This window comes from Magnolia sinica, chromosome 12, assembly GCF_029962835.1.
Source record: "Magnolia sinica isolate HGM2019 chromosome 12, MsV1, whole genome shotgun sequence".
Lineage (NCBI taxonomy): Eukaryota > Viridiplantae > Streptophyta > Magnoliopsida > Magnoliales > Magnoliaceae > Magnolia > Magnolia sinica.
This window is the reverse complement of record NC_080584.1, coordinates 9,565,206-9,583,415: the sequence shown is the minus strand read 5'-3', so window position 1 is coordinate 9,583,415 and position 18,210 is coordinate 9,565,206. Positions and strand designations below refer to the sequence as shown.

Sequence of the window (18,210 nt, the reverse complement as noted above, 5' to 3'; positions counted from 1 at the left end):
GTCTCTGGGTAAGTTGCACTCATGACTGGTAGGGCCAGAGCATGAATTTCAGGTCTGGAAATAAAATGGCCGAAGCCAGACCCCATCTGACAACACATCTATTATGACTATTGCTAGTAAAAGAAGGGGCCATGGCCAGGCCAAACTTTTAAGACCGTGTGATAGATGAACCAAACCTTGTCATAATGTCGAGCCCCAACATATAGTGGTTTCACTGCAGCCTTAAGATGGAGAATAGAAAAGATTAAATTGACAGAGGAAAGAACAAATCTCAGTATATTAACTTACAGAGATTTAAGCTTAGTCCAACTCCCTATGAAGTTGGGTATCGAGCCATTTAACTCATTATCAGAGGCCCACCTGAGATTGCAACATGCTTTACAGTGTAAAAAAAAATTCAAATTTAAGATAGTTTCATTGCTTAGAAGAAAATTAAAAGTGAGAGAGAGAGAGAGAGAGTTACACTGTCTGCAAGTTTACTAGATTGGCAAATGTTGAAGGAATCACACCGCTGACGCCGGAACTGTCTATGTAACTGTCCAAGTAAAAAAGTTTGTAATCAGATGGTGGGGGCCACCCATACTTATCTAGTTTTCGTAGCCAATATTTTTGGATGGTTCTTTTACTATATTCCTGGTGAAATCAAGAACATTGTGGAATCAACTTTCAGCGGGCCTTAGTGTTTGATCACTGGAAGATCATGATCTGTCTGAGATCATTCTGCTGCATATCATTCATTTTTGTTCGTGATGCCCAGCGGTGTTTGAAGTATCAGTATCGCTACAAGTTTCAATGGCCAAGGATACAGAAACAATATCGATATCACTGATGATATCGCTGATAACCAGAAATGTGGGGAAACGATGAAAAAACAGTGGAATTTTTCAGTGAAACTACAGGAGATGCTAAAATACACATGTTTACATATTTAATAATCATAAAGTTGCAAAAGAATGCATACATAATATGTTTCCATTTAATGGGGGCCTAAAAGCATGTGATGTTGTAAGAAATTAGTCCAACCTTCCATCCATTGATATTTCATAATATCGACAACACATGATATTTTGCCAAGAAATCAACAATAACTGGAAAGGAAACAAAAGATTGTGGTTTCGATATTGCCCATGTTGCGATAATGATAACATCACGATATTATCAATAATATCCTCTACAAATTGAACACTGCATACAACAATGTGCTCATAAAAAAATTTAAAATGGAAACATTTTTAATAAACATATTTTTCTCAATATCAATACATTGGCGAGATCATCGACATATCATTGTTATACTGACGATACATGCAACACTTAGAATTTACACAGTTGAAAATATTGATGATACATTAGCGATATTGATACATTGGCAAGACAAGCGACACTTGGAATTTGCATAGTAAAAAGATATTGGCAATACATTTGCAATATCGATACATTGATGATCCGTAATGATACATCGTCGATACCTGGAATTTTTTATGCTACCGGTGCTATCGATATCGCTACCGGTGTCATCGGTATCGCCAAGCTGGAGATAAAGATAATATCGGAGATATTTCGATAATATCAGGGATACTTTGAACAATGATGCCCAGATACTAGATAAGGCATTGGAAGTAATCATGCCATAAACTGGTTATGGGCCCATGCACAATGAAACAAAACAGCTTGCATAACTTCAATTGGTGGGCCACTCAAGTGAAACACCCATATTGAATTAGAGATGCATCATAAAGATAAAATAATTATTACTACTCAGCACCTAGCAGCCATGGTCTAAAAGACAGGCTGGGTCACTCGTCAGGTGGGCCATACTGAACAAGTAGATTGCCTAAAAAAACTTGCTTTAACAGGCTGTAAACCTTTTACACCATGGCCCATATGATGAGTGGAGCAACCTGATTTTTGGGCCTGGGCATCCGCACTGGGCAACCAACCGGATGGATGGCTTGGATGTATACTCATGTAGATGGGCTAGGTATCAAACATATGATTAATAACTTACAGTTGTTCCAGAGTCACCAAATCCCCCATCTTTGAAGGGAGTGGCCCATTGAAACTATTTGAGCTAATGCTCCTGCAACAGAATCCAAATCAAAATAATTCAAGAAAAATGATAAATTCAATGTCCAATGACTAGACACATGCCACATAGACTCATGATGATTGGTGAAGTACTCACTTGCAAGGGCACTTTGGGGATATCAGCAGGCAGGAATAGGCCCCATGTCGGTAGTCAGTTTAGGTCTGGGTTGGGTCCATGTGATGGACTGCTTAAAATCAGTTTGAACCAGGTCAGGTCTGGTTAGTTTTAATAGTAGATTTATATATTTAGTATTTGTTGATTATTCTAGCAAAAGAAGTGAAGTTTCCTTAGCCACACGTGAGCCCGTTTACACACCATGCCCATCTCAAAGTGGTACATTTGCATGCAATCTAATCCATCCAGCAGATGGGCTCAACCATGCAAATGCTCTTATTTATCCCAAACCCAACTCAAAACCTAAATCCAAAGACCCACTAGGTACTTGGCGGGTACACAAAACCCAAATAGGATCTTGGTTCAGGTCTTCAAGAACTAGACCCCAACTGGAAAGGATATGGACCAGGCATGATCCGAACCAGCCCTATCAGGAACAATGACAAGTTGGTAGGCGCCGTAGCGTTGGGTCCAGATTGGTGGTCCACATGTGACACCCCATCTGATCAAGATCGGACGACTATAACAATCCCTTGCACCAAAAAATAGTGTCATTGATTACAGTAGATCATTGAACAACTCCATACTGTAATCGGAGCCAAAATTCATCTTAAATTAATTAAGAATTACATAATTAATTTAATTACGTACTACCGAATTAAGGATATCTTACAATGATATAAGATTTGGAAGGTTTCCAAGTTCATTTGGGATGCTTCCAGACAACGCATTGACACCAACGCTCCTAAATAAAAATTTCAAAAAACATAAGATCAATGTAAATGTAAACGGCATAGATCTTCAAATGAATGAATTAGAAATGAGTTTGCTTTGCAAAGTATTGATTTGGGCCCATACATCATGTGTCGCTCAATGGGCCCCACATATTGAGATGGTTGGATTTCCTTTTCTTGATGGCGCATGACCCAATAATTGCACTAAAAGGATAATCCTGACCATTTTGCAGAGAAGAACATTGACAGCTGAAAGTTACCCTGTCAATGGTCCATATCCATTCATCAATATTGATGGTCCAGAATTATCTGTGTCAAATGCAGATTTTGGCCCATCATAACAGTGTGAAGCATGGGGACCATTCTGATTATCCATCCACCTTATGGACTGCACTGTTGACGGTCTGTTGTCTGCATTGCTGGCCTTCAAATGGAGGTTTAAAATAAATAAAGAGACATGATCTGGCGGGCTCAGTGCATGGTAATCAATCTGAACTGTCCATCTGGTTCAGTCAACACTTTGTCCACCACTCTGAAAACCCACATCAATCCAATGCTCTTCGGCATCCATGACTAGACCCTGTCCTCTAAGAACAATCTTGTCCATCCATTTTTGCATGCCACTGACTTTACGGTTTGGATAATGCAATCAGTATGATTTTTTCAAGGAAGCTTATGAAGAGGGGACGGAATCTAATGGACAGTCTAGATAGGTGATGAGGATGCTAGCAAGTCCAAATGCAACTAGGTGCATGGAAACATTTCCATACGGTTAGCTCACTAGATCATTCCTCTAAAATAAAAATGGTCATCCAACAACAAGCAATGATTAAAGGCCCATTGATCAGATGGCCAGCATTGTTCAATCAGTGTAATTATGTACCAATGGGGCATCCATGGTAGTGGCCACCGAATGGACAATCTAGATGCAATGACTGTAAGACCACATGCAGAGTGGTTTTGAGCATCATCCCCAACAACACATTATCATGATCATTGCCAACGAATACATCATGCTCATGATCATCAATATCATGACCATCATCTACATTATGATCATGGCCGAACTAATTTTAATTACATGTTAGATGATGTTACGTAACTTACAGGTATTGCATGGATGTTAAATCGCCAATAAATGAAGGTAAGGCACCGGTTAAGTAATTTCGACCCAAATTCCTGCAAATATAGACCAAACATTGAACTTAGTAGTAGACTAGAAGTATTGAAACAGCAAAGATGGGCCACACATATCAAGTGGTCCCAATTTCCCATCAGGAGGGGCCCCACAGATGGGCTATCTTCCTGAATCACATCGATCAAATCATCCCGACCATTCAAAATAAAGGACTCCAATGTGGTTGTTAACATATTTTTCTTTCAACTACCCCTTTAGTGGCCTTTGATCGAATGGACATGATCATAAGATTGGTGCACTTTCTGACAGCAGCCTACCTGATGGATGTTTCAGACTTTGTGCCTTCTCGTTCCATTGCTTCTCTGAAACAATGGGCAGACTGGGCCTAAGCCCATGATCCCAAGCCCATATCATTTATTTTACGGGCCCTGACCCATAGGTCTGACAGCTACGCCAACGCCTGGCCCATAACACCACTAACAGGTAAATGTCCGGCTCTGATCAGGCATCAACATAAATAATTGGTGTCTACCTTGGCATGCAGCATCCTCTATCCCGAAAAAGCTTCACGTGTTTAGGACATCTGAGCCATGTAAATGGTGGACCCCATATTGAAGATCACTTGTCTAAAAAAGTAGGCTGATCCACACATTAGATGGACCATATGTGTACAATGAGTCAGACCATTGGCCATCTTTTGATTTCAATGGTGTATCCAGCTCGCTAAGTAGAGCAGTCTGCCTGGTGAGCAGATTGGCTGGATTTCCTCACCACAGGACCTTCATGGTGGGGTCCAATGTTTATATGATGTCCAATACAAATGATACATTTATTTGTTGGCTGAAGTAGACCCAAGCTTGCAGGCCCAAAAGTTAACCCAAGCCCAACCCACAATAGAATGGGCTTGAAAATCAGATGGGCCAGCTGAAATTGTAACTCTCATATGCTCAAAAGACCCCTATGCGGAAAGGGGTGTTTTGTTCATGTACTGATTATTCTAAGGAGGAGAAATCCATACAGATTGGTGAGATGCGACAGATACCGAAGCGCATACGGGATTGAGCCTCTTGCATTCAAAGCATAAACTTTTCTGAAGGGGAAAAAATAAAAAGAATGAATTTATCAGTATTCTAAAACTAGTAACTTAGACTCAACTCAGTCAACAAATTAGTCAAGACTTGGATGAGTTGGCCATATGGCTTGGCCAAGTCTAGTATTTTATATATATATATATATATATATATATATATATATATATATATATATATATATATATATATATATATATATATATATATATATATATATATATCAGTGTTTTAAATAGCGGTAGCGTGATGCGTAGCACTCAGCCCTCTATAGCATGTAGTGTAAATACATAGCGTGTAGCATGAGCTACACGATACTTCTATTTTTTTAATTTAAAAATAGGACAAATAATAGATAGTGAAAAAAAAAAAGGAAAAATATATATATAAAAATGCATAAAAGATTATTCATTTTTATCAATTATAAGCATATTAAAAAAAGTTATTAGTTATCATTTATCAAAAGCCAATCCATATATATAAGCCAAATCAAATAATTATCACATCAACAACTTTCTAAGCAAACCACTTTAATTAATAATGTCTAATTGAAACCACAAGTCACAATTATGAAAAGAAATAAAAATCCCATAGGTTAAAAGTATCAAGTATAATACAAGTGTCAGATTCCTCAACATTAGAAACAAAGAAAACTTGAAAATAATAAAAATAAAAATAAAATAGTAAAAAAATACATTGTAGCTTACGCTACGGACGCTACGTAGTTGTAGCATACGCCACGACCCCTATAGCGTACTCTACAGGGGATTTACGCTATTTGGGATGCTACGTAGCGCTACGGCCACGCTACGCTACGTAGCGTACACTACAGGCGCTATTTGAAACACTAATACACACACACACACACCCAATGACAACAAGGTGTCCCCGCTCCTTTTTAGGGCAAGACTAATCCTGCAGATGCACACAATCACCCATGTGCATCGAGTAATCTCGGAGAGGGGAATCGAATTTGCGTATGTGGAGAGCAAACCCACAGCACTCACCATTCACCTAAACCCCGTGCAGGTCCAAGCCTAGTAAATTCGACGTAGTCTAATTTATCTTTAGAAAAATTTTAAAATGTCTTTTAATTGTATAGGAGTGTAAGGCTCTTAAGATGAATCAACCCATTGCCAAGCACAAGGCTCCTTACGAATGTCAACGTGTGAGCCTGGGGTCAGCTTCGGCCCAGATAATGAACTATTCGGCCGTCCTATTCCAAATTTTCATTTTTCCTAGACTGAGCCTGACCCATTGACACAACAATGATAAACTTATAGTGATACTCATAATTTATAGTGAAACACAACAATGATAAACTTATAAACAGAAACAATATTTGATAGATTCTCAACCGTTTCATAGGTTGCAAGTGAATTAGTCTATTATAAAGCATCAGTGAAAGTTGGAGATGATAACATAGATGATGTATGGTCTATTATGAAGATTAAAACTTAGTTTGAAACAAAGTGCCTTATTCAAAACATGTTTTGGCCCCATAACAGACCATTACAGGGCCCCTTCTATCCATAACACGTACCTGTTACGTTGCTGATTTTTTATACCTTGAAAATAAAATCCCACAAGATGACATACACTATGAAATAGAAATCATGTTAATTTTCAGTTCAAAAAGATCTACAAAATCTTCCTCATGATGTAGGAAATATAACATGTTCATAGAAATGATTGAAGTTTGTAACATGCAATCAACTAAGATATTGTCAAGTAACTTGAAGATATAACAGAAAGAGTGCTAGTAGTTTGACTGTTAATGAATACAATAATTTGAATTACTGTTATCAATGCAAAGAATGGATACATGGTATGGTGATGGGGCCCACCTTTTCAGTTCATCGTGATATAGAGTTCATCCAGCGGGCCACATCCTCCATCCTCATAGTGAAAAATGATTAAGTTGGATGACACAAACTTTCTGGTCCATGAACCGTGGATGGATGGTTTGTAGAAGAGGAGCAATGGTCCACATTCAATGCCATGGATGGTTAGGATGAAACGATTGGTGGGAATTTGGGCTGCTGAATCTCTGTGTTGGGGGCCACCAGATGGAAAGTCCTGAATAGTGTTTGTCAATCGGTTGGACTCCAGTGGGCAATGATACAAATACTGCTGAAAATTTGAAAATCATGTGATTTTTTCACGAGAAATTAGCTGCACGAAGTTATCCTGATATTGTCACTAGATTTTCAAAATATTGACTTTCTTAATTGTTTTGCCATGTTTATCCCTATATTGTGTAACAATTATACATACACACAAATTCTCAAGTACAACAAGTTGGAAGGTACAACCATTTTGGTAAGCGGTGAATAATTAATTTTATTAGCAGCAATAAATAAAGGAATGGAAAAAAAAAAAAAATTGCAGCGAAGGTAGGCTCCACCATGATGTTTATGTGAAATCTTCTCCGTCCACCAAGTGCGTCACCCCATGTTAGGCCCGAAGCCCAAAAATCACACCCATCCGTGATTCAGGTGGACCATTGACACAGGGATGAACATGATGAGGTCGATCACCATCTTCCTCGAGGGATAATTACTCCGAATCCACGGAGCTTCTCTAGACTCCTCACATAGATTCCTTGAATCCACAAGGAAAATTAGAAAAATACAAATAAATTCTAATAAATTTGAAAATAAATTGATTCATAATAAAAACAAATTTACAATCCTCAAAATAGTGATATCAAACCTAAGAAGAAGTTTCGGAATCAAACTCCAACTTAAACTCCCTAAAAAACGTGACTTACCATAAATATTAAACTTACTATTTATAGACGGTCATGATTTCTATTAAACTTCATGGTTTTTGGCTAAAAATAGTAAGTGTCCAATTTGGCCTAACCACATTATTCTGCTAATTTTTCTAAGCCCTTTTCATGTTGTGCACAACTCCTACAACTTAGAGGATCAAGAATTATGATCAAACTAAAACTTACTATAAATAGTAAAAACGGAATTAAAATGGACTTTCAACTGTCGATATGATGGAATCTCGCAAATCTGGCATGGGCAACCCGGAGTAGCAAGTTGGTTGGCTAAAGAAGATTCTCCTACCTCAAAATCATATATGGTATGTCGAATAACTCATTCCAATCTGCGAGATACGCCTGCTTTAGGGTTCTGACGGTCCTGATCACTTTTGCCTCCCATCTAGCCTTCTCTGGTCCATCTTGGCCATGAAAGTGTCCGCAACCCGCTCTACATCAACCACATTATTGGAAAGAGTGTACATGGCAAGTCTCATCCTCCAAATTGTAACCCTTAGTGTGGCCCACCTGAATCATAGATTAGCTTGATGTTTGGGCTTCAGGCCTATATTTTAAGGTGGCATCTAATGGTCGGCATGGATCTCACATACACATCATGGTGGGTCCCATCGAAAACAAGGTTCATTGTCCCCTAACATTAGGGATTTTAGGACTCGGATTGCCTAACGTTAGCACAAGCACCGACATTGTGTGCTGCTTGAAAAGCTTTGTGGACCCACCATGATATATGTGTTTTATCCATGTGGTCAATCCATTTTGCAAGCTCATTTCAGCAGATGAATCCAAAAATGAGGCAAATCCAAATTTCAGGTAGACCACACCATAAGAGAGTGGTGATTGAAGGCCCACCATTAAAAACTTCTTAGGGGCAACAAAAGTTTTGGGTCAAGCTGATATTTGTGCTTTGACTTCATCTAGGTCTACGTAGCCTAATTTACAGGTTGGGTGGCAAATAAACATTATAGTGGGCCCTATGAAGTTTTTAATGGTGGCCATTCAATCACCATTGCTTCTTGTGGTGTGGTCCACTTGAGATTTGGATCTACCTCATTTTTGGGCTCATGCCCTGAGATAAGCTAAAAAAATGGATGAACGGCATGGATAAAACACATACATCATGGTGGGGCCCATAGAGCTTTTCTAGCAATACATGATGTTGGTGCTTGTGTTACGCTGCTGCCGCCGCAATTTAAATCCTAAAAAACAATTTTTTGGGGACGCCAACCCTTGTTTTTTAATGGAGCCCATTATAATGTGTATGTGAGATCCAATCCTACCGATAGATGTCACTCCAAAATATAGGCTTGGACCCCTCTGTGATTCCTGTGCGCTATGCTAAGGGTTACGGTTTGTAGGGTGAGACTTAGCCTGTATACTCTTGCCAATATTGTGGTCCACCCAAATCGCAAATGGGCTGATTTTTGGGCTTTGGATCTAACATGGGGTGACGCCCTTGGTGGACAGGATAGATTTCACATAAACACTATAGCGGGGCCTACTTGAACCACGTACATTTTCATACACAGAGATTTGCTCTGTTTTGGAAACCCCTAATTTGCTCTGGCCCACTAGATTTTTGTTTCAGTAGAGAGATGCATGAGAACTTTGTGAGGACTTTTGACGCAAGATGTGGGCACAAAATCTAGACGGTCCACTAGATGTATCACCTCATGAAACCTTATAAGTGAACTTTTATACTTGAACCAAAAATCTAGTGGGCCAAAGCAAATTGGAAACCCCCAAGCCCTTAATTTGATTCTCAATTTGCTATGCCCCACCATATTTTTAAATCAGGCAAAAAAAGTTAGTTCTGGGGGTTTCATGAGGTGACCCATCTAGTGGACCATTTGATTTTTCTGACCACATCATGCGTCAAAAGTGTTGGGATTTTGGCCTGCGGAATTACACAGATCTAGATCTAGGATAGCAATCCAATGGCACCAAGCACACACAAGAGAACATAAAGATTTAACGTGGAAAACCCTTGCGAGCAAAAACTATGGCACAAAGCGACAGATCTCCAATATAAAAATAGAAATTACAAAGAGAGAAGACTTACCCGATTCGAACAACCTCGAATTCACCCTTGCTACACCCTTTAAAAACCCTAAAACCCTTTAAAAAACCCTTGGAACTCCTTTAGAAAGTCTTAGAATACTTTAGAATAGCCATAGGGACCCCTATTTATAGTTTAGGAAACTCCACTTAGCACCTCCTTTGGAAAAGTCCGGAAACCGCCTCAAATTTACGCAGTTCGCGCAGGATTTGCGTAGCCTCGACTAGTCGAAGGAGGGCCTCGACTAGTCGAGCAACCCGCTCAACCAGTCGAGCCTGACCCTCGACTGGTCGAGCATTACGGACACCCAAAAACCGAGCTCACTGGACTTTGAGTCGAGCGTGCCTCAACTAGTCGAGTAGCTCCTTCGACCGGTCGAGCCTGACCCTCGACCGGTCGAGCAACCCAAAACGGATTGGAGACATCTGTTCTAACAACAATCTCCACCATGTCTTCAATCTTCAATCGTGTAGCTTCTTGACCTCTTCTCTTATCTCTGCATCACATCATAGCTTCTCGTGCACACTCCGTCCTTCTTTTATGCTATCGCCAAGCCCAGAGAAGTTACACAGAACTTGAACTTCTCTGTATGAACGATCTGGGTGAGCATGTCTGCCGAATCAAAATCCACGTGCTCAACCACCTTTGCTCCTGTCTTCTCAAAAGAAAAGACGTATTCTTCTTACCATCTCACCGCTACCCAATATTACTTGCCGGGGTACTTGCTCACAATACTGATAGCCTGTGAAATAACCGGTCTAATCCAGACCATGGCATATACTGTCAACCGTATTCGAATAAGGCTCATGAGATATTCTGCTTTTCCTCATCTGTTTTGGGCCATGTCCTGAGGAAAACTTGAGGAGAGACACGTAGGGAACGCTCTCCGGCTTTACCTGGCCCATCACATCCTTGATCAATACCTACACACAAGGTATTCCTCCTGTGATTACCAAAGCCTACTCTTCCTTCAGTCTCAATTCCGAGAACCATCTTTGCAACCCCCTCGATCCTTCATCCTGAATGTCCCACTTAACCGAGTCTTCTGTACATTGATTTCAGACATGTCATAATTAGCGATCTATATGTCATCAATTCCTGACTCATCATGAAGGAATCAAACCACTGCCTGGGCGACAGGTCGAACCACGACTTCCTGCAAAGTCTTTTCTCAGCCCCTTTAACTTCGAACCGCTCTGGTTGTTTCATGTATATCTGCTCTTCACTTTCTCTAGCAGAGACTTCACATCCATCCTTCCAGCTCAAGATCACATTGGCCAACCAGCGCTAATCACGGATCTAATAGACACCTACTATACCGTCAGCGCGAATATCTCTAAGAAGCCGATTCCTTCTCTCTGAGCATAACCCTTCGCTACCAACCTTGCCCTATATCTATGTTGTATCCTCCTGAAGATCCACCTGCATCCAACCACTTTCTGGCCCACTGGAAGCTCCACCAACTCCCATATGTCGGTCTGGTACAACAAATCCATCACATCACCCATAGTCACCTCACACTTCTCAGCACCAGGCTCACCTAGAGCCATCTGAATAGAAGATGAATCTCCTGCGATATCGGAGTCATCCATATACCTCGCCGATATCCTGCGATCATGCCATGTGATTCTTCTTACAGGTGGCTGCTCCACCTGCTCTGTATCCCTGTCTGCACGTCTTAGCCTTCCTGCCCTGCCAGCTCATGTGGCCATGCCCAGCATGCCACACACGTGCAAAGGTGGAATCCGCGACATCCACTGTAGCTCCACCTTTTGAAGTGCTCCCGATCAACCTGTACAAGTTACCGAGTTGTTGCGCTTTCATGATTACCCATGCCCCCTTAGATACCTTAAGAGCACCATCAATACCTGTATACTTGCAGCCCATTGCCTCAAGTACACCAAGAGAAATCAGATTCTTCTTCAAATCAGGAACGTGCCTCACATCAGTCAAGGTACGCTCTACCTCTTCAACCATCTTAATACGCACCGTACCAATAGCCATAACATTACAGGCAATGTCATTGCCCATAAATAGCTGTCCACCATCGCACTCCTTGTGGCTGGTGAACTAACTCCGATGAGGAGTCATGTGAAAAAATGCTCCTATGTCTAGCATCTACTCATCCTTACGATCATCGTATGACCGCCTGATAGTAAACACAAACAAAACATTATCACCACATCCACTCGATCCATCTGACGTAGCAGCATTGGCCTCCCTATATGAAGCCTTAAAATCTTCTCTCTTCGATTTAGGATTTTCACAATCCTTCTTCACATGTCCTTCCTTCCCACAGTTCCAGCACTTTACCTTTCCTTTGCCCTTACCCTTGGATTTGAACCTAGAACTTGAAGAACTGTACCTTGTTCAGAATTCCTACCCCTTGTAAGCAGTGCCTCAGAAGATATCCCCATGTCGACGTTAAGCTTTCTCATAGCCTTCCCTTGAAGGGCCGAGATAACGGTGTCGACACTCAGGGTTTTATTCGTTGAGCACATTGTGTCCTTGAATGACTCATAAGACGTCGGAAGAGAATTCAGCAGCATACATGCTTGTTCTTCATCTTTCATCACTTCCTCCATATCCAGTAATTTGCAAACTAATTTATTAAAGTTGCTAATGTAAGCCTCCAAATCTCCACCCTCTGCCATCTTAAAGTTATACCACCGCCGCTTCAAGTGTAGGCGATTTTCAGAGGATTTTTTCGCTAGACAGCCTTTAACTTCGCCCATAACTTAGCCGCAGTTTTCTCTCTGATGACATTGTAGAGAACCTCATCCGTGAAACATAAACGGATCAATGATAAAGCCTTTTATCAAGAGTATTCCAATCATCATTAGTCATAGTAGACTTTCGCTCTTCAAGAGCACCATCTTCGCCTTGCTTGATTAAGGAACTCATCATCTTGATCTTTCATAACTCAAAATTATTTTTCCCTGAGTACTTCTCAATCTCATACCTAGTACTTGCCATTATTACTAACTCCTCAGATTCAAATCTATGCCCCAACGATTGCTTTGATACCACTTGTTGGGATTTTGGCCTGCGGAATCACACAGATCTAGATCTAGGATAGCAATCTAATGGCACCAAGCACACACAAGAGAACACAAAGATTTAACGTGGAAAACCCTTGCGGGAAAAAACCACGGCACAAAGCGACAGATCTCCACTATGAAAATAGAAATTACAAAGAGAGAGGACTTACCCAATTCGAACAACCTCGAATCTCACCCTCACTACACCCTATAGAAACCCTAAAACCCTTTTAGGAACCCATGGAACTCATTTAGAAAGCCTTAGAATACTTTAGAATAGCCCTAGGGACCCCTATTTATAGTTTAGGAAACTCCACTTACGCACCTCCTTTGGAAAAGTCCGGAAACCGCCTCAAATTTACGCAGTCCGCGCAGGATCTGCGTAACCTCGACTAGTTGAAGGAGGGCCTCGACTGGTCGAGCAACCCGCTCGACCGGTCGAGCCTGACCCTCGACTGGTCGAGCATCACGGACACCCAAAAAACGAGCTCGCTGGACTTTGAGTCGAGCGTGCCTCGACTAGTCGAGCAGCTCCCTCGATTGATTGAGCCTGACCTCTAGTGACACATGATTTGACTCATCTAGTGGACCGTTCGATTTTTCTGACCACATCATGCGTCAAAAGTTCACATGAAGTTCCCATGAGAGCATCCCCCCCCCGAACACACACACACACACGCGCGCGCGCGGTTGTATAACCGGAGTAGCTGCGATTTATTGAAAAATAAGAGAAAACATTGGGGGCGCCGGTTAAGGCCAGGGACCCTCTGATGCCTAAGTCAGTTAGTTTCAAAGGAGGAGTAGAACAATCGAGATAGTTGTTGTGCGTTTTATTGTAGAGGATGCCTTTATTTATAGACTTTTGGGAGCGATGACGTATATTACAATGCCTCTAGTGACTGCGTATTACGGAAGAGATCTTCTTCTAGATGCGTCGTGGTTATCTCCCCAAGATCCACGGCGAAGATCTCGGAAAGATCTTATCTCAATATATTCCAAGTGTCGATGTTGGTAACGAGGCCGAGGTCGATATCTGAAGCCGACCTCCGAGTTCGAGGTCTTTGGTCGAAGTTGACCTCTGAGGCCGAGGTTGATACCCGAGGCCGAGGTCAGTATCCGAGGTCAAAGTTGGCACCTGAGGCCGAGTTCGCTATCCGAGGTTAAAGTTGGTAACCGAGGCCAAGGTCATATCCAATGTCGACCTCCAAGGTTGGTAATGGAGGCTGAGGTCGAAGCAATCCATAATCATCGAGTATAGTTGTTTGGCTTATCTGTCTCATACATCTGGTCAGTCTATTTTACCCATAACAATAGATATATACAATGTTTTATGTATCATTGTCGCATAATGTATCGCACCCTTGGGATACGGGTACATAAAGATTATCATATAGGATATATTGATTGTACTGCGTGATGTATCATTGTTGTTGGAAAGGATGGGAAAATATTGGGAAATTGGTCAAATTTTTCAATGAAATTTCAAAGATTGTTAAAAAACGACTACACAAAATGGATAGAGGTGAGAGCATGAAGCAAAATCGCAGACGACATGTGGCCTAAGATGCCAATCATAAAATCCCAGCCAATTAACAGGCCCAATCCAGATCATGGGATCATATAAGAGGTGGCACCATGTAGCAAAGTCACAGAACAGATAGGATGTGTTATGTCTATCAGGTTTTCAATGTATAGCGTGTGCGTTAGCATACATACAGTGCTGTTATGTGGCAGGTGGTCCCGTTGTCGAACGTGCATTTGCATTTGATGGCCGGGTTCATGTCCACATCATCGTCAATGCTCTTCGAATCATCAACAGCGACCCCACTGCATGGATCACCACTTATGTTCCACGGAGGCAATGCGGACACATTCCATTCCCAAAAGATGGAGTTTAGAGCGACCACTGCACCATCCAAACGAAATGTGTTAAGAGCCAACAATACGGATCACTTCATGCATGGATGGTCATGATTCAGCTATGTAATCATGCATTGGATTATTTCCTCTCTTTCTTACAACCGCTTGCTATTTTTCAGTTTTGAAAGCACAACTCTTTTCAATTGCTGGACACAGCGCTGGGCATATGGCAGTGGGCCCCACCATGGATGGCTTATAGAGTAAGAATTCCATTTGTCTGATACTCCGAACCATTTCAAAGGTGGCTTTGCCAATGGATTGTTCGGAAAGATACACATTCAAGTTCAACAGGCAAAGGTCGTGTGTTCAGACAGTTAGGATCGTGAAACCACACGAACCAATTTAAATATTCAATCAAAGAGATAATCTTCTGTCGTCCCCCATCCAAGGTGAGGCCCATCATATAAACAGCTTGGATCATTGAGAAATGACCCAAAATCATAGGCTAAAGTCATTGTACCCTATGGCAACACATCCGAATAATCCAACATTTGAACAGTCCTAGCCCCATGGACCCAGCTGGTTGATGGCCCTGATAGATTTCATCCATTAGCATCAGAAAGTCAACATTGCTTTAGATTCAATGTTTTGCTACCAATGGCAAAACCATTCCATTCTTAATTAAATAAAATATTGTAATATATCATGAGCAAACACATGTACGTGATCCAGCCGTTCATCTGGCTAGGCCCACCAGACATCCGCCATCGTCCATAATTCTCACCCACCCAACAATCCTAACCACCCCATAGCATTACTTGTGAGGATTGCAAATGAATGGTCAAAGGTAAAGGTTCCAAACAATCCCAAAAGTCATGATCGGATGGATGGGAATGTCCAACGTGCATGGTTTTCTGAATATCAACGTAGCCCCGTCAGATGAACAGTGTGGAGCTCGTGCACAACGCCCACGCGTGTGGCATCTGATTCACTCGTACAGAAAAACAAAAATAAAATGATGTCACCGTTCCAAGAAAAATAATTTTTGAAAAATGAAAAATTACAGTTTAAGTCACCTTGGATACCGTGACAGGTACTCATATTATAGTAATATAAAATTACAGTACTCTACCAATCCGGTGCACGGCGCATGCATACAACCGTTCGTGTATATGCTTTTCCCCCATTGATACACCGAATTATTGGGTGTATATGCTATTTACCAACTTCTAACTTCTGAGTTCAGATTTATGGAAAAGGCAAATAGTGACTATGGATACACCCACGAACACTAAGCATGTGGTGGCCCCCACTCATCATTGCCCAACCATGATCAGAGGCGATAAAAAGTAGATACACCGAAAGTCCAGTGTATATTCCTTGAACCAAATGCTCTTAAGTAGGTGAAAGTGAATCTCTATCTCTCTCAACGACCATTTCATAGCCCCAAAATAATTTTCCTTTCTTTGAGAACAAAGGCCAAAAAATAGCTAGAAATCTCAGATGGGTTTTACTTGTTTGGCAAGCAAAATAAAATAAAATAAAATTAGAGAGCCCAAAAAATGGTACTTTTAAAGAAATTCTAATTTCACATTAAAAGAGAGTATTCGTAAACTGCATGCATCACTGCCCAACCATGACCAGAGATAATACAAAAGTATATACACCGAAAGTTCAGTATATACGCTTTGCACCCAACTCTCCTTTGGCTGGTGAAGGTGACTCTCTCTCTCTCTCTCATTGACTATTCCAAATCCCCCAAGATAATAATTCTCTCTTTCTTTGAGGAAAAAAAAAAAACTTGAAATCTCACATGGGTTTCTATTGTATCGAAGAAAAACAACCAAACCTTCGATCTCAATCACAGAGACAAATAAATAAAATGGTACATTTCATCTAGAGAATGCTCCACTGCTCCCAGAGCACTCTTTTAAGTTATAGTGCTCCTATTTACATCGGTCCATTTGGATAGTTCAATTGATGAATCTGGACAGTCTATTAAGTCCAGAACACATTTCATGGACTACCATCCAAAAATCAAATTCATCGAATGCTCTAATTCACCCTCGATTTTGCCTTATTTTCTATAGCCTTCCTTTCCAAGCTATGGATGAGATTACTACGATTCCTTAGACATAGTGATTCTTTAAAATTATAAGCAATCCGTGACGTGTCCTAATAAATAGATGGACCAGATTGTCAATTGGACCTATTTTATTGTAATAAATCTTGACCGTCCATATTAAAACCCGATGATCAACGGTTAAAATTTGTTAGATTGGTGTGATGTTTTCATGGTAGTCAATTAAACATAGGTTGGACCTAATGAACAAACCAGATCAATAAATTGGACTGACTTGGGTCGTCTAAGTGAACTGACACAAGTAAGGGCACCGTAACTAAGAATGCTCTGGGAAAAAATTAGCACTGTAGACGCTTCCCTTCTATGCTTTTTTTTTTTTCTGATCAGCCCAAAATTTATGTTAGGAAATTAGATTTTTCTAAGTATGAAAATTGGGTTTTATAATAAAAATATTGATTTTCAGGTAAAAGTAATTAAAAAGGTAAGGGTATTTTCATCTTTATTGGTCTGCTCGTTCAGATAAAGGTCTAAATTTGTGACTAAAGTCTTGCTCGGGTTGAAAAAACGAAGGTCGCGTGGAAGGTCGCGTCAATACTAAAAAATTTCCCCCGCGGGAGGATTCTTCTTTTAATGTATAAACAAAATTCCAATTTCCCACCAAAAGGGCTTATTTGCAATTGCATGTATAGCACATATATAAATACACAGACAGGTGTCGTACATGCCTTCCAATGGGTCTGTTGTAGTTCGAGCTGTGGACCTCTCTACCAAATACAAGAGATGTATACACCCAAAGCAAAATACAAGTAATATATAAGATGGAGATTTTCGTATCAACTTAATCTTTCTATCGAAACCTCTTTCCGCATCAAATGGCTGAGAGAGAAGAAATGAACCCAAATGATCTTCTAGAGAGAGGAAATGGACCCAAATGCTCGTATCCTCTTGTTGTGATTTTTGGAGAGAGAGAGAGGGGGAGAGAGAGAGAGAGGGAGACGGATTGGCTGCTCCTGACATCATCCATGTGGCTAGTGGTTGGTGCTTTGTGGGCCCTACCATGATGTATGTGTTTCATCCATTCCATTCATCCATTTTTACAGATCATTTTATGGGTTTTTACAAAAAATATAGATTTAAATCTTAGGTGGACCACACTACAAGAAAATAATAATGATTGGATATCTACCATTAAAATCCTCCTAGGGCCCAGTGT

General features: G+C 40.7%; 1 protein-coding gene across 5 annotated transcripts in view; it reads right to left on the bottom strand.

Annotated features, from left to right (window-relative positions):
* Positions 1–17,962, bottom strand: part of LOC131220889 (probable LRR receptor-like serine/threonine-protein kinase At1g56140) — a 45,496-nt gene extending 27,534 nt beyond the window's left edge. The window contains exons 1-8 of one of the 5 annotated variants that reach the window (XM_058215783.1): positions 17,723–17,962; positions 14,771–14,960; positions 5,094–5,165; positions 4,045–4,116; positions 2,877–2,948; positions 2,009–2,080; positions 464–535; positions 289–360 (exon numbers count right to left, since the gene is read on the bottom strand). In XM_058215783.1, coding sequence (XP_058071766.1) covers positions 289–360; positions 464–535; positions 2,009–2,080; positions 2,877–2,948; positions 4,045–4,116; positions 5,094–5,165; positions 14,771–14,835 — 497 coding nt within the window. In that variant the 5' untranslated portion in view covers positions 14,836–14,960; positions 17,723–17,962. Of the gene's footprint in view, positions 1–288; positions 361–463; positions 536–2,008; positions 2,081–2,185; positions 2,320–2,876; positions 2,949–4,044; positions 4,117–5,093; positions 5,166–7,010; positions 7,163–14,770; positions 14,961–17,722 lie in introns of those variants that run through there. The other 4 variants (XM_058215780.1, XM_058215781.1, XM_058215782.1 and 1 more) reach the window with 4 other exon arrangements.
* Between the last annotated feature and the right edge of the window lie 248 nt (positions 17,963–18,210).